Here is a 22577-nt window from a genome sequence, read left to right on the forward strand (position 1 = left end):
TTATTTTTTAATGATTTTAAATTATTTTCTGTTTATTAAAAAAATTTGTGTATTTGAATTCTCCACTAAATATGAAGCTCTATTCTATTAATTATGGTTAAATTTTGCTTATTAAGTAATAATCACTAGTTTAGTGAGTATGTGATAGTTTTTCGATTTATTTTTTTTAATCCAAATAACTAAATATCATAGCTTATTAATTATGAAGCTATATGTTATTTTTTTAATTCTATTTTAATATGTTATAATTTTTTATTATTATAATAAAAATTAATATTTATTTATAAAATAAAAAATAACATATAAAAATTAACAATTTTAAGTATTTTTTATAATAAAAATTAATATTTATTTGTACTCTTTTAAATACTTTCAATAACTTTATTTATAATGTTATTTTTTTAAGTATATTTAATATTTTTTATACTTTTTAAATTTTTTTATATAATATTTTTTATAATATTTTATTTTAATATGTTATAATTTTTTACTATTGTAATAAAAATTAATATTTATTTATGAAATTAAAAAAATATATAAAAATTAATAACTTTTTAAATATTTTTTTATAATAAAAATGAATATTTATTTATTAAATATTTAAATACTTTGTTTTGTTCCTGGTGATGCCGTTTCTGTGGAGGCTGCAAGCGCCATTAAGAGTAGGTTCGGGTTCCATCATTATCCTTCTTCCGCTGCTACTTGTAATATTACAGTTTCTTTCGTTCAAAGTTTTGAGTTTTGTGAATATCCTTTTTTTAGAAGGACCACAATGTGCAATGTGCGTATAATACCTAATAAAAAGTTTTGTTCTGTTAATTACGGTTAAATTTTGTTTATTGAATAATAATCACTAGTTTAATGAGTAGGTGATAGTTTCTCAATTTTTGTTTTTAAATCCAAATAACTGAATCACATACCTTATTAATTATGAAGCTATATGTTATTTTTTTAATTTTATTTTAATATGTTATAATTTTTATTATTATAATAAAAATTAATATTTATTTATGAAATTAAAAATAATATATAAAATTAACAATTTTTAAGTATTTTTTATAGTAAAAATTAATATTTATTTTGTACTCTTTTGAGTACTTTTAATAATTTTATTTATAGTGTTATTTTTTAAGTATATTTAATTTTTTATACTTATTTTAATATTTTTTATATAATATTTTTTATAGTATTCTATTTTAATGTGTTATAATTTTTTATTATTATAATAAAAATTAATATTTATTTATGAACTTAAAAATAATATATAAAAATTAATAAATTTTTAAATACTCTTTTTTATAATAAAAATTAATATTTATTTATTAAATAAATATTAATTTTATTTAATAAATATTTAAATACTTTGTCTTTTTTTCGCCATGCCGTTTCTGTCAGAGGCTACGAGCGCCGTTAAGAGCAAGTTTGGGTTCCATCACCACCCTTCCTTCGCTGCTACTTGTAGCACCACAGTTTTCTTCGCTCAGAATTTTGAGTTCTGTGAAGATTTTTCTTTTTTTGAAAGACTATAATGTGCAGATACAGTATTTAATAAGAAGCTTTATTCTGTTAATTACGGTTAAATTTTATTTATTGAGTAATAATCACTAGTTTAATGAGTATGTAGGTAATAGTTTCTCAATTTTTTCTTTTTAAATCCAAATAACTTAATCTCATACCTTATTAATTATGAAGTTATATGTTATTTTTTTAACTTTATTTTAATATGTTATCATTTTTTATTATTATAATAAAAATTAATATTTATTTATAAATTTAAAAATAACATATAAAAATTGACAATTTTTAAGTATTTTTTATAATAAAAATTCATATTTATTTTATATTATTTTAAATATTCTCAATAATCTTATTTATAATATTATTTTTTTAAGTATATTTAATTTTTTGTTTTATACTTTAATTAATATTTATAAAAATAATATATAAAAATGGTGAGTTCTACCCAACCCCCTCTATTTCAACATGTAAATTACTCCTCGTAACGTGACATGCTTTAATTAGATGCTTAGTTTTAGTTTGAGTTAATTTAACTCAATAAGAGTTAATATGTTAACTAAAGTAGGGTAATTTTGTAATTAAATATTTTTATAAGAGGGATAAATATATAATTTCTATAAACATTAAAAAATAAAGTTATATTTTTATTATTGTGTAGAAATTCAATTTACCCCGGTCCCATTTCTCTCTGAAATTGAAAGAAAAAATCAACTCATTGGGTGTTCCATATTTTGATGAACCAGGAAATAAGTATTTAGAGAAAATAACTAATTAAATGGCTAGGAAAAAAGATTTGAGTCTGTCAGAACACCGTGAGACCATTTCGACCACAAGGTTGTAGCGCGAACGATCCTCCACCGTTCAGATGACATGCGCTTTGGAACAATTAATCACACTCTGACCTCACGGTCATAGTTCATCCGCCAGACTTTGGTTCCTGTCTTCTTAGAACTCAAGGATACAGATGTACGAGCCTATAGAACAAATCCTGTTCAAGTAAGGTCGTGTTCTGTGTTTTGTGTTTTTTGTATTTAGTTATAAAAACTGCTTTTGTTTTGTGAACCTAGCCCAGGTGAGACTAAGTTTACGTTTGCGAAATTTAGAAAATCTTAAAATTTAAGAGCGTGAAATCGATTATGATGGCTTTTTATGATGATAGTGTAGAAGGGGAAGACGAAAAAGAAGATGAAAATAATGATGATGATGATGATAATGATAGTGATGGTGATGATGATATGGGATTTCTGGATGGTATTGAAATTAAATTTGGAGGTATTTAATTACATAATCACCCACTTTGGGCTATAATTTAATTACTAATAATTTAACCATAGTTAACATAACAACCAATTAAAAGATGACATGTCACAGAGGGTAAATTACATGTTATTATAGGAATGGTAGGCTATAACTTTTTAAATACTTTTCTATAATAAAAATTAATATTTATTTATTAAATTAAAAATAACATATAAAATAACATATTTTAATATTTTTTTAAAGTATTCTCAATAATTTTATTTTTATTATTTTTACAATAATGCTAGGGAACTAAGATGGTTTCAGCCAAAAACCAGCCAAATGTCTTGGGTAAATCTAAAACTTCTACGTACTATTAGGTACTAGGATGTTGCTTTTCTTTGTAAATTGAATAGTTCTGAATCTGTTTTCTGATTGATCATGTTTTAGGCATTTGGAGAGAGAAAAATGGTGAAGAAACGGAAGCTAATTGAATCAATTTTCATGATTCACGTTGCAATACCTATCTCCTTTTAATTTGAATGTGGTGAAATATTTAATAAAGAATATTTTAAATCATAAATAAATAAAACTAATTATTATATTTATAATTAATTAAGTTATTCCATTATTGTCTGATTTGGAGTTAGTTCCATATACTTTTCCTTATTCTTAACATTCTCCGTCCAACATTTGTTACGTGTCTGTATAATTACATACTATGCTTAAACAATTAAAGACAAATTACATGAATCACAGTGGTATATTCTCATTAATCGAGTATTCCCTTTTATGTATTACAATGAACATCTCCTAATTGAATAAACTCTTTATGTGGTATTTCTGTAGGAATAAGTCCAATGCTTATTCTAGGTTCTTCACTGAATTTTGTTTGTCATTTTCGATCATGTATGAACATATATATTAACCAAATTAAAAATAAACAATAATAAGAAATTCATATCCAAATATGTTATATAATACAACATAAGTCATATAAGTGACCTTATAGAACATAAACTCATACTAGTAACATGATTCTTAAATAATCCTAGTGGCATGCCTTTGTCAAATGATCAGTTATCATCCGTTTAGTACTAATATGTTCTATCTGTACTTCATTAGATCTAACTTAGTCTTTAATGGCTAAGCACTCAATATCGACGTGCTTACTTCGACTACTACTTTTATTATTCTTAGCCATAAATACAGCAATTGAATTATCATAATATATTTTCAATAGTTTAGAGATACAATTCATAATCTTAAGTCCAAAGATAAAATTCTTTAACTAAACATTTTGTGATGTAGCCTCAAAACAAGCAATAAACTCGACTTCCACGGTGAAAATGCTTTGTTGAGCTCTAGTGCTGCTTTTCTCTTCTAAGCTTTTGAAAAAGACTATCCTCTTCTTCTTTTCACACGTTTCCTTTTTTATTTGTTTTGATTATTATTATTATTATTATTATTATTATTATTATTATTATTATTATTATTATTATTATTATTATTATTATTATTATTATCTGATAAAAATTGAGTAACAAATAATAACAATTGAGGGGCATAATTGTTTAACATGAATTTTGGAGATAATTTTGTTTGTATAATAAGGTGGGGATGAAAATAATTTTTAGCGTCTATATTAGAGAGCAAAATTGCACTTAACCCTAATAAAAATTAAAATTATATGATTGAATTTCAAATTATTATAATAATGGTCCTTTTGTTGAGAGTTGGTCAACTAAATAATAAAAAGACTATGAGTAAATAACGAATTTGGATGGTTAATTAAAAATAGTCCTAATTTTGTTGTTTATTCAACCAAGTGATAATTAATTAAGTTGCTTATTACCATTTCTCACTCTATTTGATTGATCTGAACTTTTCGCTATTGTGAGTCGACTATATATACACACTTGTAAAAATAGCTATCATATATCTTGTAAAAATAGCTATCATATATCTGCATGTGGATGTATCTATATCTATGTCATCTTTCTAGTTTAATTTCATCATGACCCCATTTGTAGAATCATGCATAAAATCATTTTGATAAAATTGGTTTCATAAGAAGGAACAAGCAAGCTAAGGGTAAATATATATACATGATATCACATACATAATCTTAGTGACCAATTCAAAAAATTTTATTAGTGGAGCAATATATATAATATAATATTTATAATTATATTTATTATTATAAAATATAATTAATTTTTAAATGATCTCACAAATAAATTAGAATAATAAAATAATTATTTAAACAATAATCTATTAATAATTTAACATTACAAAATTAAAATTAAAATCAACTTCCCTAATAAATACAATTTTAAAATTAATTCATAAAACAAAATAAAAAATAGCTCGTAAAAATATTAATGAAACCATATATACACAATACACTACTGCTGCTTTGGCTATAATTTTTTTTATTTTGCGATAAAATTAAATAAGACAAAAAAAATGCAATAAGGCATAAAAATTTAATTTTTTTCACATATATGAACTAACTCTCACTTCATTAAGAAGATCTTAAATAAAATTATATAGAAAGATGAATCCGAGCTGGTAAAGTGAGATTAATATACGGTGAAAATTTAGATGTAGTCAACTTCACATGAAATTGATAGCTGAGAACGGTTAAATAATTTAACTGATTTGATCAAATTTTCATCTAACAATTCTCAGTTATTAAGTTTAGGTGAAGTTAATTGCATTTAGGTTTCCACCTTAATATATTTGAACAGAAATGTTACTCTTAGAAATAGAGGCAACAATCACGCATTTACGCAGTCAATGAAGCAAAGCAACATTCAGGAAAAAAAACAGATGACAACATTATATATTTAGACTACTTAAATAAATTTTAAACTAGGAGAAAGAGAGTTAGAGAATTAGAGAGCAGATAAAAAAAAGAGTTGAATAAAAATAACACTTTAAGAAATTGAAATAATTCAAATTGAATAGGTTACTATTATTAACTTTTTATATTATTTATTTAATTATTTTATTAAATAATTAATATAATATTTTTAAATAATAAAATTATTTAATTTTTTTCTTTTATATATATATAGATATTGTGAACCAAGAAAATAATAAAGTGAACGAGGTCAAATTTATTTATTTTATGGGGACAAAGAAATAATTTTACTATATACTATATATAAAATTTTAAAAACTCAGTGGGAGCACTTGGCCCCACACTAGTTAATATAAATCCGTCTCTCCATAATCTTATAATCTTATATATGATAAAAAGTAGTTTGATGCATAAATAATATTCTACGTTAACAAAGGATTCAAAAAAAATTGTATTTAAAAAATATAATGTAGATAATCTAATATGATAAATTACTGACTATTTTTACGATTTAAATTCGCAATTTTAAAATTATAATGAGACAACTCAACCGTTACTTTAAAACTCTCTTCAAATTTTATATAGTAATATATTTACTATAGAAAAATGAGACATAAGATTTCAATTCCATTACACCAAACAAACAACAAATAACTGAATGATTGCTTGTTGTTGTGCACTATGAGTGTTAGTGCTTGGAAAAAGGTTCCCCCTTAACTCTTCTACTTTGGTAGCAAGGAAAAAAAAAAAAAAAAAACATACATCACATTTTGATTGTCCACTTGCACAGTATCTTTGTTGCTGCTTCTGCTATATACTACTACTACCATGAAAATGATACAACTACTAGTGCTTAATGATTTCACTTTTTTCATTCAATGGAGGGGCCTTACCTTACCTTACCTTAATTATTCTAGTGCCCTTTATTTGATATAAATATATAAGTGCTCTAGCATAGTTGGCAAAATTCATCAGTTCCAAAAGCCTTTATATATATTGACACAACTTTCTTATTAGTTTATAGTCCATTCATTCAAAGAAATTATTAAAATATGAAGAGTTTTGTAAGCTATATGGCTATTGTGGAGAAAAATAAGCCTTATGTTTCAATGCTCTTTATTCAGTTTGTATATGCAGGCATGGCTTTATTATCTAAGGCTGCAATTTCCAAAGGAATGAACCCTTTTGTTTTTGTTGTTTATAGACAAGCCTTTGCATCAGTTTCCTTATCTCCATTTGCTTTCTTTGACAGGTTTAATTCTCTCATCATCAATTAAATTATTATTATTATTAACCTTTATTAGTGATTACTAGGCTTCTAATTCTCCTTTGGTTGTGTGTGTTAATTTTGTAGTAAGCAGAGTGCTCCCTTGTCATGCAAGTTACTGTGCAAGTTGTTTCTTATTTCACTTGTTGGGTATGAATGAAATTATGAATAAACTATATATTAATACTACTCTAAGATAGTGACATAACATTCTAAGACACACTTTGCTTTTATTTCTCATGTGTTAAATGTGCAGGTTGACAACAAGTTCAACACTTTACTATGTTTCAATCAACTACACTTCTGCAACATTTGCTGCAGCCTCCACTAACACTGTCCCAGCTATTACTTTTATCATGGCAGCTTTAATTAGGTAAAATTAAATAAATAAGAATTAATTAATAGGCATCTATCAAAAGGGTATTGGAAAGTTTCATTATTTAATTTCAGGGTGGAAAGCATTTCCATAAAAAATGTGCATGGAGTTGCTAAGATTTTTGGTTCTGCTCTAAGCCTTTCTGGGGCAATAACATTTGCCTTAGTCAAAGGACCTGCCCTTGATTTCATGAGATGGTATCCACAAAATCAGAACCATTCATCATCATCATCATCAACTTCTGTGGTTCACTCCAAAGGGGATAATATCAAAGGTGCTCTTATGATGCTCTCAGCAAACATTGCTTGGTCCTTATGGCTTATTTTGCAGGTAACTCATCAATCATCATCAATTCTATTTTCACTATTATACTTATAATGTTTTTGCTTATTCTCCTATTTGATTCTATTTCCTTGGAAACTCAGGAAAGTGCTTTGTAAAGCTTTTTTATGTAACTAGTTATTTTGATCTTCTTACTATAGACTTTAAGTACAATCTTAGCTGTTTTTATAAGTTTGAATAAGATACGACTTATAAATGATTATCACAAGTATTTTCTTACTTTAGATTTATTAAAAAAAGGACTAATGCATTATTTTATATCCTTTCTTTCTCAATATAAAATATTTAGTAGTTAGTAATATATTAATCTTTAACTCTTTTTATCAATCTAAATAAGATACGACTTATATATTGACAGATAATTTTACTAATTTCACTTACATAAATGATTATTACAAGTATTTTTTTAATTTGATTATAGAAGAGAAAAATAATGCCTGTATTTTAAATTTACTAAAATATGATATTTAGTAATTAGTAATATATTAATCTCTTATGACTGTGATTTGAACTACTCAACACAGGGATTTGTTGTGAAGGAATATCCAGCAAAATTTAGGCTTACAAGTGTTCAATGCATGTTTAGCTTCATTCAATCATCTGTTTTGGCTTTATCATTGGAGAGAGACCCATCAGCATGGAAGCTTGGATGGGATATTCATCTTCTTTCAGTGGCCTATTGTGTATGTTCTTATATTATATATTCTAATTCTAATCAAGTTTAAGAAAATAAAAAGGACAAAAAGATTATGTTAGTAAATTACTAATGTTAATTAATCAACATGCCTAATTGAATAGGTAAACTTAGGTACAGAAAAGTAATGTGACATGTAAATGTAAAACTATTATTAAAGTTTGAAACACTTAAATTACTATATATGCAAATTTAAATTTTGGTTCCATAAAATATGGCTTTGTTCTTTAAAGGAAATTTCTTTTACTATTTATATATTTGGTTTTTGTAGACTAAGATCAACATAGAATCTTGGACTACTATTCTATATATAATTATATATCACTATCCTGAGCTAAGTGGACTTTTTTTTTTTTTTTTGGGTCCAAAATGCGGTTGCATTTTCCTTCTAGGGGATAGGAAATTGGAGAATGACATAGAAAAAAAAAATATATATATATATATATATATATATATATATATATATTTAATGCCCTATAGTCACATCATATGAGAACAAAGTTGACATATAAGATCTCAATAATGGTCCACTCTACACTTTGATTAGTATCAATTTTTGTTCAGCACATAAAAGTTACTATCTGTCCCTGTTCTTGTTAAGCACACAACAAAAATATAATAATGAAAAAAAAATATAATAATGAAATTAATTAAATAATGTTACTTAATTTAATTATATATATTCCAATGTGATTGGCAGGGTGTAATTGTAACAGGGATTTGTTATTGGCTACAAGTGTGTACAATAGAGACAAAAGGACCAGTTTTCACAGCCATGTTCACTCCTCTTGCTCTCATAATCACAGCAATGTTATCAGCACTTTTGTGGAAAGAAACACTTTACTGGGGAAGGTTCACATTAAATTATACTCTCATCTTTCTTTTTATTTCAAGATGCTACTTATATTAGCCATTACATTGCTTATTAAAGACATTTATTATGATTATGGGTAAAGTATATTTTTTGTCCTTAAAATTTGACAAAAGTTTTTAAAATATTCATAAGTTTTATTTTGTTTTAATTTTGTCCCAAAAGTTTTCGATTTGCATCAAATATACCCTCGACGGCTAAATTTTCAAAAAATTTAAGATCAATCTAATAATAATGCATAAGAATTATGTTTGATTTGCTTGTGTTGAAGGGTTATTCTTATGAAATTGTTGTTGAATCGGTCTCAAATTATTTGAAAAATTAGCCATTAGGGGTATATTTGATGCAAATCGAAAACTTTTATGACAAAATTAAAATAAAATAAAATTTATGAGTATTTTTAAAACTTTTGTCAAATTTTAGGGACAAAAAGTATACTTTACCCGATGATTATTAATGATATAAGAAAAATTAGTGTTTTTAGTTCATGAATTACATGTTTAATTCTTTTAATATAAAATTTCTATTTTGAACTAACACCTTTAAAACATTGCATAGGAAAATTTATAAAACAGAAATGTGAATTTTATTTGCTACTAAATATTTTAAAAATACTTATTAAAAAATATGAAAAGTTTAAAGAGTTTGATGTATTATTATTGTTTAAATTTTGAAAATGAATATTGTCCCTTTTATTTTAATAATGCTACTTTTTTTTATATATATTCATACAAAAATACAATACACTTATAAATGGAGCAACATTATCAAAAATAAAGACAATTTCATTATCTTTTATTTTTCTTAAAAAATATTTTATTAGTGGATTTTGGTAAAATAAATATGGAGATTGTTTATTAGTTAATCATAATTTTTTTTTAATTATGGCAGTATTGGTGGCACTATTTTATTGGTTGTTGGATTGTATAGCGTATTGTGGGGGAAGAGCAAGGAGAGTGTAGAAAGGAAAAATCTTGAAGTTGAAGAAGTTGAACAAATTAAAGAGGAAAACAGATTGGAGTGCATTATACAGAATTGAAGAATCTGATTGATTAGACAAAAAATTAAGAAATGATATATGTATATGTCTTCCCTGTCCCATAATGTTTTGTTGAATGCCCTTCCTTTTATGCCTCTTTAATTTATAAATGTCATGTGTATATCTTATCAACTTTAATTAGTAGTATTATTATTTTTCCATCTACTTTTTCTTTTAGACAATATATATCAGTAAATAACTAAATATAATATCTTATTTATTTTATATATAGAGATATAGATTATATACAGTGTGTAGACTATGTTTTATTTTCATGTAATAATGTGATTAATTTAGTTGGTAACTTATGGTCCTTTACCAATCAAGAAAGAACAAAAGAGTAGTTTATATTTGAACATTAGATATTTAGATATCGACTTACACTTTATTTATCATTATAAACAAATATAACTTTATTTATTAAAAAAGAGTAAAATATTTAGGAAAAATATAGTTAGACAATGAAAATATTAAATAATGTGAATAATGAATATGTCAGATGTTCAATTCAATAGGTATGCAGATGATTATGTTAATTATTTTTAATTGGATGGTTATTTCTTTTGATTTGATTTACTCATATATGGTTAATAATGATTGGATGTTCAATTTACTAAGTGTGCACATAATTATCCTAGTGTTAAGGTTTATGAAATAATTTAGAAATAGAGTATTTTTTACTTTATTGGGTCAATTCTAAAATCCATTATTCACATTATTTACAAAAATAATTATTATCTAACAAAATCCAAATATTTATTAAGAAATGTTTTGTAAGTTTTTTCTTTTAATAAGTTGGATAACTCTTTATATTCTAAATATTACAATATCAAAAACTAACTCATACTACACACTGTACTTTTAAGAGTTCTTATTCACTACTTAGGTCTATTTGGGAACTCCAAAAACTACTTTTTTTTTTTTACTTATAAAAAATTACATTAATAGTGTTTGGTATAATTTTTTAGATAAACTTTTAACTTTTTAAAAAGTTATTTAAGAACTTTTGAAAAAGTTAAAAAATGTGACTTTTTCTATTTTCATAAATTATTTTATCCTCCTATTTTAATGCACAATTTTAAAACAAGAACTTCTATAATAACTTTTCAAATACAAAATAACTTATTTAAAAATTATTATTAATAAAAGTCTTTATATTTTAAATTCTTTTTTTAAAAAAATTTATTTAAAAAATTTAGCCAAACTTGGCCTTAGTCTCATCTAAGTTTGGAATCCCGATGTAATTACTCAGGAGATAAATAAATTGTGATTGTGTCATGTTTTGTATTTTTTTTTCTTGGTATTAATATTTATTGTTATTATCGTTTTTTTGGGCCAGCCTTTTGACATAGTTTTGGACTTTTGTGTCAGCCTCGAACAGGCTAGTGTGTGTGTTTTACATTGTATGGAGAATGAATCATCATATTGTCCAAAGCCCAAACCCATAGTACGACCCGGCCCAAAAACAAAAAGACGGATTTTACCAAAAATGATTGTGTTGGATAAACTACAGAAGACATTGATGTGAATGCCCAAGAAAAAAACGTTGATGTTAAAATAATATCTTCTATAAATAGAGTAGATTTAGCGGGGCAGATATAGTAATAATTTCATTAGATTTTTTATTAAAGTAAGTAGAAGTTTGGTCTCTCACTCTCTTGTGAATGGAGAATATTCTTGTTTGTTTGTTTCGTATTTTTGGTTCTCATATTTCTTATGTATGAGTGAGGTTATGAACATGCTTCCTATAACAAAGACATAATAAAATCTTTATTAATAATAAATATATATACCACTATCTACTGCAATATAATAAGAAGTAGCCAGTAACTAGTAACCACTAGTTTTAGCTTTGTAAATATGCCAATTATAAACCTAAATTCTAATCAACTACTTAATTATTATAGTGTTGTGCCATGTATTATCACTTTCTTTGAAAAATAAAAATATATTTAAAGGAAGAAGTATATATATATATATATATATATATATATATCATGATTTTGGTTGATATCCCATAAGAGAATTAGGCTGGCCCTTGAAGTTATTATAGATACATTAGTGTTATTAGGATCTTCCAAATCTAGTAGCTTAAAAAGATAAGGATGATTAAGGTTTCTAAGTGCGAATCTAATTATTATATATATTGTGGAATCAGAAACTTAAAAAGGTAATGCGTTACAGGTCGGAAAAAGGGAACTATAAATATAATAATGAACTAATTAAGAAAGTATTATTGCTAGATTAATATAGTAATTAATTGCTCCAAGGTTAAAAGCAAGAAGCTAACTATATGAGCCAAAGAAAAAGCAACAGAATAGAGAAACCGTCATTAATGAATATGCATATATAGCTTTAATTATATATATATGCATGCTTCTTGAAATTTCTTAACAAGTAAATGACAATTGAATACTTAACACACAGATAGGATTCAAATATGTCATTACAAGTCTATTCACACATCACATGTTTTTGTTTTCTCAATTTCTAAATCAATCTATCCAAGAGTTAATCTTATCTATAACCACCATTAATAATTTGCTATATATGAAATAAAATTTAAATTCTTAATATTTTTTTAACTAGACAAATGAACTGATTACTCGATCAAAATAATTTAGTTACTAATTTAAGCATCAATTAATATCATATATGAACAATTCAAATGTTTATTACTTGTGATGATTTTAGGTGAAGTAAATAACCAAGTTTAAAATATTGCATTAAGTTCCCAACCAAAAAGATTGCATTAAAATTGTTCTCACAAGTAGGCCTAGCTAGGAAGTTAGTTAATTGAAGATATAAGCAGATGAAGATGAATGGGGTCTATGCTTGACTTAGTAGATAATAAGCATTTAGAGAGTCAAAGATGATACATGTGTGGACCATGTGAACTTAATTATTACTTTAAAAAAGATTATTACGTACCTAACTGGTGCAACTTTAAAGAAACAAATATATACATGAATATTGAAGGAAGCAGTTATAATATTTTCTGGTCCTATTAGAGATCGATTAGTGCTAATTGCTGATGCAATTGTGCATTCTTCCACCACTTTCAACAAGTAATTATTATTTCTTTTTCTTGCAAAATATATTATATATATACATAAACCAGCTTTTCGTTCATGCTTGATTATTGGTGCAACGGTGCCAATATATACTAGTTATTTATGAATAGATACAATATAAACTAAATTATAAAGTATATTTAAGTAGTAATTACGTATGATATTAAATAATTTAATTAAGTATATAATAATTATATAAAGATATAAATTTCATTTTGGTTAAATTTTCAGCTAAAAATTTATAAAAATTTGGATATAATTTTTTTTAGTATTATTCTAAAAAATAAAAATATATCATGTTAAATTTTAAAATGGTGGATTCGCCATTCTCAAAGTGGACGAGAGATTTTTTTTTATTTCTTTTTAAATTATTCCAAAGCAGCAAGAAGTTTTTTTTTTTAATTCAAAACAATATCTAACTTTTAGCGAGGAGAAATTTCTACTTTTTTAATATATTATATATATATATATATCCAATTATTAATATTATATTTAATATTAATGCATTTATTTATATAAGTATATATAACAACAGATACATACATATACAACAAACAAATAAATGATTATATATAAATCAATAGCTAAATTATAACAGTAAAAATTAATTATATTCATTGTTAATTATTTACAACTAAAATTTAAATAATAACATTAAAATATATCAAGAAATAGTTCTTAAGTTTATAAGAGTTATAAAAGATTGTATTGTTATAAATATTATCTATGTTAAAATATAATCATCTTTTTCTAAGATTTACTTTGATGTTGTTATTAAATTTGTGGTTCAAAATAAAAAATAATAATTTTATAGTTAATATTTATCAATAAACTAACACTATAAAACACATTATGTTATACATACATTAATACATACGTTCTAATAATTACTATAAATTTATGTTGTATAGGATAGTTGAAATATATGTATAGTATGATAAGTTTGTAGTGTTTATTAATGAATATTAACTATATAATAAAGCCGAATCAGCTTAATGTAAAATAAAAAAAATACAAATGTTTTAAGTAATATCAATCAATTTACGTGTGAAAATTATTTTTTTATAAACTGCTATAACTTATCAAGAATTTTGCCTTCCACATAAATTGCTACATGCATTATGCAGTGATGATTTATGTTACCATGATCTTCGAGTAGAGTTATATATATTTTATACTATTTTTAAATACTCCTAACTTAAAAAATATATTTTTTTTATGCTCACTTCAGATATTCACACTATAAACCTTTAAAATTAACACTAATAAAATACATACTATTCTCCATCATGCTTTAACTCATTTTTATATTAAAAAATTATTCTGTTAATAAATCACTAAAATTTTTAAGAGATCACTTTCATAAAGATGCTAAAAATATTTTTTAAAACCTTTGCATATATCATATTATTATAAGACATTTTTATTAAATCAATTAATAATTTATTTTTTTATTATAAATCAGAACAAAATCAGTTTATTATAATAAGAATAATAAATCCAATTATCTACATTATAATTATTAAACCCGATTTGATTCAATAAATCTATACCATTTAACCTGAATATCTATAAATTTTTTGATAAAAAAACAATTATATCTCTGACCTTTTGTTTTTCGGACATTCAAATTCTTAAAAATTTAAAAATATAATTAAATCTCCTAAAAAAATTGAATTTATTGTTATTGTTATAAAAAAATCGTTTTTATTTGAATTTATTAAAAAATTTAAAATAACTAATTCATTAATACGTCCAATAATAATACGACATATAAATATCTTTATAAAAAATATTTTACACATATTTATAAGAACATCTCCAAATTTTTATCCACATCACTCAAATTCTACCAGATAAAAAAAATTGACGTGCTTGCTCAGCATCTCAATCTACGAGAAGCATGGCAGAACATGAACATTTCGCAAAGTGAATTCTTATTTATAATGGTATTTAATAGAAGTGTCTTTATAAATATGTCTAATAAAAATAATTTTTTATAATTATATTAAATAAAAATATCTTTATAAATATATTTTTTTAAATATATTTTTTTATATATATATTTAAAATATAATAATTAATTATTATTAATAATAAATTAGCAGATAATATATTAGTACCTATACATTTCCTTTCGCAAATTCAAAAATATCTGGCAGTAGACAAGATTACAATGTGAATTTTGTGTTAACCACGAGAAGCACAACTCAACATATATGCATTTATCTCGCTCCTATTTCACTCACATGCACAACACCAACAATAAAATAATTTCCGTAAATTTTCTTCTAAAACATCGTTGCTTTAAAATTTTTTATAATTTTTAGCAAGCCATCACAATATTTTCTGGATGTCCAAATATTAGTCACGTGATCCTCACGTGTCATTCACTGCACCGCGTCTCAACTGGCAAGTCTTAAGTCTTACCTCTCAACACAATGTAAAAGTCAACCATAAGGGCAAAATTGTAACATCACAGGAAAAGTAAGCAACGTTGAATCCAAGTTGGTATCAGTTTTAATTCCATTTTCCTAAGATAACAAGCAAAAAATAAATAAATAATTTTTGTAATTAATAGATAATAGTGATTAATTAAGCAACTTTATTATTTTGTTGTGGATTGAATAAATGCGTTTTCTGCGTGTCTTTTTGAGGTCAGAGGCTGTGTCACGGACACGGAAAGAGAGAGAAAGAAAGAGAGAAACCATTGCTAGAAATAATGGTAAGCTTCTTCTTCTTCTTCTTATTCTGATTTTCCTTCCTTTTCTTCAATGTTACTTTCATTAAGTTTCTTAGTCTTTTGCAGCTGAACTTCCACTTCCACTTTGTGCTGGGAGCTTCAAGACCCAGAATATTTTTTGTGGTATAAGTAGCAGTTTTCTCAAGTTTCTTCTTCTGGGTTCTCTTTGAAGCTTCTAAAATTTCCATTTTTGTTTTAGTTTCTGGAATTCTCATTTGGGTTTCATTTGGTGTAGCATATAGGTAGGTCTCTTGTTTTATTTTATTTTTTAATAATCCTTTGATTTTGATTTCTGCAATTTTTTATATTTTTTTAATTTTTAGGGTTCTGTTTTTTTGTTTGCATTTTGCAGTTCTTATAATCTGAGGCTTGTAGTGGATATTTCAGATTTTAATTAAATAAAATAAAAAAAAATTGTGTTATAGATCTTCGAGCGTGGAGGGGTTAGGGAGCCTAATTATCATTAAAATTCGGTATTGGGGGTTTGTTATTATTAATATCTCACCTAAACCTTTTAATATTTTCATTTCAGCTTTATGTCAATGTGTGTGCCTGCTCCTGTCTCTTGAATCTTGAGAAACTTTCTTTGCCAAACCAAATAGTCTTCTATTTTGAAGGAAAAAGAAAAGTATATAAAGAAATTGGGCAATTAGATTCTCTTCTGCTAAATCATGCCTATGAAATAGGTTACAATCACATATATTAATACAAAGTATGTAGTAGCTTTTTATGCTTTTGATCTGACACTCTACTTTGCCCTTTTGCCTTTTTATTTTTGTTTTTTACTTTTTCTTTTTCCTCTTTGTGGTAGGGAGCTTCGTTAATTTTTGATGCATGCAAAGTGCAAACTTTTTGTGGTTGAATTCCTATTTAGATAGAGTTTAATTGCTTTTTATGAGAGATTATATTTAGGAGGTTCAACTGATGAAAATTGATGAAAATATGTTTCTGAGAAAAGTATGATTTAGTGATTTATGCTACCTTTAGCCTTTAGTTCACGTGAGGCTTCCTTTTTTGAGATTCCCCAATTGATAATTAGAATTGAAGCTGGTATTTAATCTTAGGTTTGCCTGATTTGCAGGCCTCACACTCAAGACTTGCAAGTTGTTGCATCTTCTAACTAGATTGGAACATTATCCTTTGAGTGGTGTTTATCTTGTTTTGAATTGTCAATTGGTAAGTGTATTATAGCAAATGTCCTTCAGGAGTATTGTTCGTGACGTGAGGGATGGGTTTGGAAGCTTATCAAGACGGAGTTTTGATGTAAGGCTTTCCGGCCATCACAGGGGCAAGTCACATAGTTTGGTCCATGAGTTGCAGGATCAACTGCCAGTAATACAGAACAGCCAGTGGGCTAGTCTTCCACCTGAGCTTCTCCGTGAGGTTGTTAAAAGATTGGAAGCAGATGAGAGTACATGGCCTGCTCGTAAGCATGTGGTTTCGTGTGCCGGTGTGTGCAAGTCCTGGAGAGAAATGTGCAAAGAAGTCATTAACTGTCCTGAGTTCAGTGGGAAGATTACTTTCCCCGTATCCCTGAAGCAGGTGAGACCTTTTCCTTTTGTAATCATGTACCTGAGTTCAAGGTATATTGGGATGCAAAAATGAAAGAATTATATATTGTATTAGTATTTGTTTATAAGTATATACATATATATATATATACACCGGAGTACAAGAGTAGTACATAATAAATTACATTAGGTATAATAAAGTGTGCTTTAAAAGAATCATCATGATTGAAGATGATCGAACTATAAATTTTGTTCTTGAGCACATAAATTTGCATTTTTGACTTTTGATTGTCTTTTATTTTGCAGCCTGGTTCTAGGGATGGACTCATCCAGTGTTTCATCAAGAGAGACAAATCTAATCTGACTTACCATCTATTCCTTTGTCTTAGTCCCGGTAAGCTCAATTTTTACATTTTGACACACATATATATGGGCTGATCTGATTACCATGTTTTATGATTGATTTCGATTTTTATACCTATGTAATTTTTTAGCTTATGCCTTTTAACGTATGAAATAATGGATAATTTTGTAGCACCATCTTATTTTAAGGGCTAGAAATCTTGTTCATGATGTATGAGCCAAATCTTGTGTTCAATCCAAGATGGTTGTGTAATCTTCGGTGGCGTCATTCTCTGTTGGATCATTATATTAGGTTGATCATGAATATATCTGTGGATGGATATGCTAAAATATATATTTGTAATAATGTTAATCATTTCCCCCATATTTTGTCAAATTTAATTTTCGTTTGTAAAATTGATCTGCCTCTCTGTTATTTTCTCCGATTTACATTGGCCTATTATTTTGTTAACGCCTCCTTTTGGGCTTAGTTATGTTGCTATGGGACTGAGTACTACCCGTAAGAGTTGATGCCACTTCTAACATTAGTACAAGAATTTTGTATTATCCTTTTCAACTTTATTATTACGAGCATAGTGTCTGATTGCAGATTCAGTACATGTTGGCTTGATTCAAAATGATCAATGATGTAATGGGTGGTGGTTGAGTTGATTATGTGCTACTGAGATTATATGGAATTAGAAGCAAAGCTTCATTTTTCTGACTCTACGCTACATTAACAATAAATGAACTTGTCATTTTCTAATTAATTATTTGCTATGCCGGCAATTCAAATGTCATAGATAGTTCTGCATTTTGAACTAGCAACTGCATTGCTACTACTACATTTCAATATCATATAAAATATCAATATGAATTATGCACAGTTATGGACTTGAATTTCATTGTTTGAACTCAACTGTTTTTGGCAGCACTACTTGTTGAAAATGGGAAGTTTCTTCTTTCAGCCAAACGTACCCGAAGGACAACTTGCACGGAGTATATTATATCAACAGATGCAGATAACATATCAAGATCTAGTAGCACGTATATTGGAAAATTGAGGTATTTCATTCTCCCTTCTTAAGTTCTTACATAGAGAACACTTTCATTCAGAATCTTCTAAGAATGGATGTAGTAGAAAATCAGAAATCAATCTCTTTTTATATTCTAGCATTCCATACTTACAATATATGAATTCCTCCTTATTTCAGGTCAAATTTTCTTGGCACCAAATTTATAATATATGATACACAGCCCCCCTGTAGCACTGCCCAACTTTCACCACCGGGTAGAAGCCGTAGGTTTAATTCAAAAAAAGTTTCTCCAAAGGTTCCTAGTGGCAGCTATAATATTGCTCGGATCACCTACGAGTTGAATGTCCTTGGTACTAGGGGTCCACGTAGGATGAACTGCACCATGCACACAATTCCTATGTCATCCCTTGAGCCGGGTGGCTGTGTCCCGGCCAAGCAGAGCTAATTCCCCGTACCCTCGAGGATTCCTTCCGGAGCATCTCCTTCTCATCAAAATCGATTGATCGGTCATCGGAGTTCAGCAGCGCTAGATTCTCCGACATAATTGGGCTAGGTAATGAAGGGGAAGAGGGTAAAGAAAGACCTCTAGTTCTAAAAAACAAAGCACCGAGATGGCACGAACAGCTTCAGTGTTGGTGCCTCAACTTTAGGGGAAGGGTGACGGTCGCCTCCGTCAAGAATTTTCAGCTTATTGCAGCAACACAACCTCCGGCCGGCACTCCTACGCCGTCGCAACCGACACAGTCCTCTGACCATGACAAGATTATTCTTCAGTTTGGGAAAGTTGGTAAGGACATGTTCACTATGGACTATAGATACCCACTTTCTGCATTTCAAGCTTTTGCCATCTGCTTGACTAGCTTTGACACAAAACTGGCATGTGAATAGTGTGAGAGAGATACATGGTAAGAAAATAGAATTCAATCTTCATTAAGTTCACAGTACTGTACACCTCATAGTTTAAAGTGTAAAGTACAGAACAAGCTGTGCTCAATGTACAATTATATTTTCCTTGTATCTTTTTTTCTTCTTATTTTTCCTATCCTTTTTTTTTTCTTTTTTACAACCCTCATGTTAGTATGCTACAAACTGTGTCTGAAAACATAGTTGTTGCTTATATGCATGAGAAGGGAAAATGTGTGTAGACATCATAGGATTGAAGTAATGGAAATGTGGGAGCCTTCGGAATATTTGGATTGATGTGATTGCAGCAAATGTCAAGTGCCAAAATATCCTTATTCCTTAGTCTAGTAGTAATTTTATTACTTTAAATAAAGAATTGTACCTTAGGGGCACTAGAATTGGTTTGGAGGAGGCAATTAATTTTAATGTTGTGTATTCGTATTTATTCTCTTGGAAAATCAACTAGTCTAATGATAAGCTATATTAAAATCAAAATTTGTGATACTAGTTTGAAACAAATCAACTAGTTCTTTTGATACTAATTTGTGATGAGTCAAAATTGAAGAATTCGTGCATTTGATTTACTTGGATTGTGCTAACTAATGTTTAAATTCATGAAGCCATGTTCAGTGATATGACTCTATAATGCCAAGTATTTGTTTTGATTTGTATTTTTACCATTCAACTAGTAAAATATTGTTTTAAAATAAAAATATTATATGATATAAAAAATATTAATTGAAGTATAAAAATATAATATGACATTAATTTTACTCTAAAACATATTTTTATTATAAAAAGTAACTTTAGATCGGAGCAGGTCGGAGTCACCTGAAATATAATTGAAGTCAACCAAAAAATAACATCGAATAAAAATTATAAACACAAAAAGATATAACCCACCCTGAACATTCCTAAATTAAGGGATATTATCAAAGAATAAAAATTATAAACACAAAAAGATATGACCCACCCTGAACATTCCTAAATTAAGGGATATTATCAAAGGAGTGACCTTTTTATAATGCAAATTCATATAAATATAATGAAAAAAATCATGTAATTTTCAATGAGTGGTAGGTAGATACTAGTTTTCATCAAATTTATTCTATAATATATTTTATTTGTAAGTTGTAATGTACTATGTAAATTGCTTGATGCATATTCGTAGTTGTAATATTAGTTTGGTACTGCATTAATGCTTATGCCTATCTACTTTGAATCTAGTTTTCTTTTCTTTTTTTTTTTTTGCTTCTGGGGTTTTTGTCCCGTTTCAATAGAAAAGAAAAAAAAAAAACTTGCATCACGCCATGTGAACATTCATGTCAACACAGTCACTTAACATTGCTTGTTACTAAAAAATTATTCGAAATACTAATAATTTGACTCATTTTTTTAACTTGTAAGAATTGTTTTGAATCTAAGAAAATCTCACGTGTATATTATATAGATTAAAGTGGGTTGTAACTAATTATTTTTTTAAATACATCAAAGGAATGTCAAAAGTCTATGTGTACATTAAAAAAATCAATAATTAAATTAGTTATTATATATTTGTATATAAATATATGTATTATTTAATTTATTTTTAATATATATTTAATATTTAAATATATATTTTATACAGATGATTGATTTTTTTTATATATGAAAAATACTAGAAAATTATTAAAATTCATTATTTTTGTTACTACTTTTAACAATCCCCAAATTCTTTTAATGTAGTAATCTAACAACATAATTTAGTTCATATTTTTAAATATTAATAACTAATAACTGAATAAAAAAATAAATTATGATAATCCTCTAACATTTCTGATCTCCTTACATATACCATGATTGAAGGAATGCATATAACTTGATTGAAGGAATGCCTATAACTAATGTTCTCTAAAGAAAAAAATAAAAGATAAAAATCACACATACATAGATAAAATTATGTAAAAGTTTACAAAAAGAATAAATATCTTTTTTTGTTGGGGTTCTTTAGACAAGAAAATATTTTGTTGCAATTATGACCATGTGACAATTAAAAGATGACCTAACTTTTTCGGTGAAAATAATAAATAAATAACCTTACTCATATGACTAAAAAGGGATATATATATTTGGTCCTACAAGGAAAAAGCAAACTTCAAGCTAGAATCTTATAAAATAAATAACAGAAGTTTCAAATCAAAGTCCTTTCTGATGAAACTTTAGTAGTAATTTTCCAAATATTTTGTGCGCCACCGTGTGATTTCAAGTACAATACTGAAGAGCAGTTCAGTTAGTTATCTTTACCAATTATCAACCACCTAATAATGTGTTCGAAATTTTTTTAAATATTTTAGGAATATCAATATTTTAATAATTTTAGTAGTTAATATCAACTAATATATATTATATATTTTTTATAATTAAAAGTAACTATTAAAATTACTGAAACATCTAAGAATACTTGAAAATTTTCCATATGTAAATAGTTCACACTTCACAATTTTTCTTTTTTTTTTCCATAAACAGAATTACATTGGTAAATTCCTTTAAAATTAAAGTAAATCTTGCCTTGTTGGCACGTGGAGAATTCATTAATTGTAAAAAAAAAAAAAAAAGTGAATAAAACTAAGGTGATGGTGAAAATAACAGTGAGAGATAGTACCATACAATAAATTGCTGGTTAAATGATGTGTCACCAAGTTAGTGGAGTTGGGACCAATGTTTCATTATTATTTTGACAGACACATTTAATGAATGGATGGGAACTCACCAT

The 22577-nt window shown here is 26.4% G+C and overlaps 1 protein-coding gene and 2 pseudogenes across 1 annotated transcript; 2 read left to right on the forward strand and 1 right to left on the reverse strand.

Moving 5' to 3' along the window:
- Window positions 1-2314: 2314 nt before the first annotated feature.
- LOC112804656 (small nucleolar RNA U3) lies at window positions 2315-2524 on the reverse strand (annotated as a pseudogene).
- Window positions 2525-6381: 3857 nt separating this feature from the next.
- On the forward strand, window positions 6382-10378 carry LOC112802984 (WAT1-related protein At1g43650). Its single transcript, XM_025846422.3, has 7 exons — window positions 6382-6878; window positions 6981-7043; window positions 7150-7266; window positions 7344-7599; window positions 8136-8294; window positions 9006-9157; window positions 10068-10378. Exons 1-7 carry the CDS (start codon window positions 6679-6681, stop codon window positions 10213-10215), a joined length of 1095 nt encoding a protein of 364 aa, XP_025702207.1. The 5' UTR covers window positions 6382-6678; the 3' UTR covers window positions 10216-10378.
- Window positions 10379-15898: 5520 nt separating this feature from the next.
- Window positions 15899-20367, forward strand: LOC112802985 (tubby-like F-box protein 8; annotated as a pseudogene).
- The last annotated feature ends 2210 nt before the right edge of the window (window positions 20368-22577 follow it).

Source organism: Arachis hypogaea, chromosome 5, assembly GCF_003086295.3.
Source record: "Arachis hypogaea cultivar Tifrunner chromosome 5, arahy.Tifrunner.gnm2.J5K5, whole genome shotgun sequence".
NCBI classification, from domain to species: domain Eukaryota; kingdom Viridiplantae; phylum Streptophyta; class Magnoliopsida; order Fabales; family Fabaceae; genus Arachis; species Arachis hypogaea.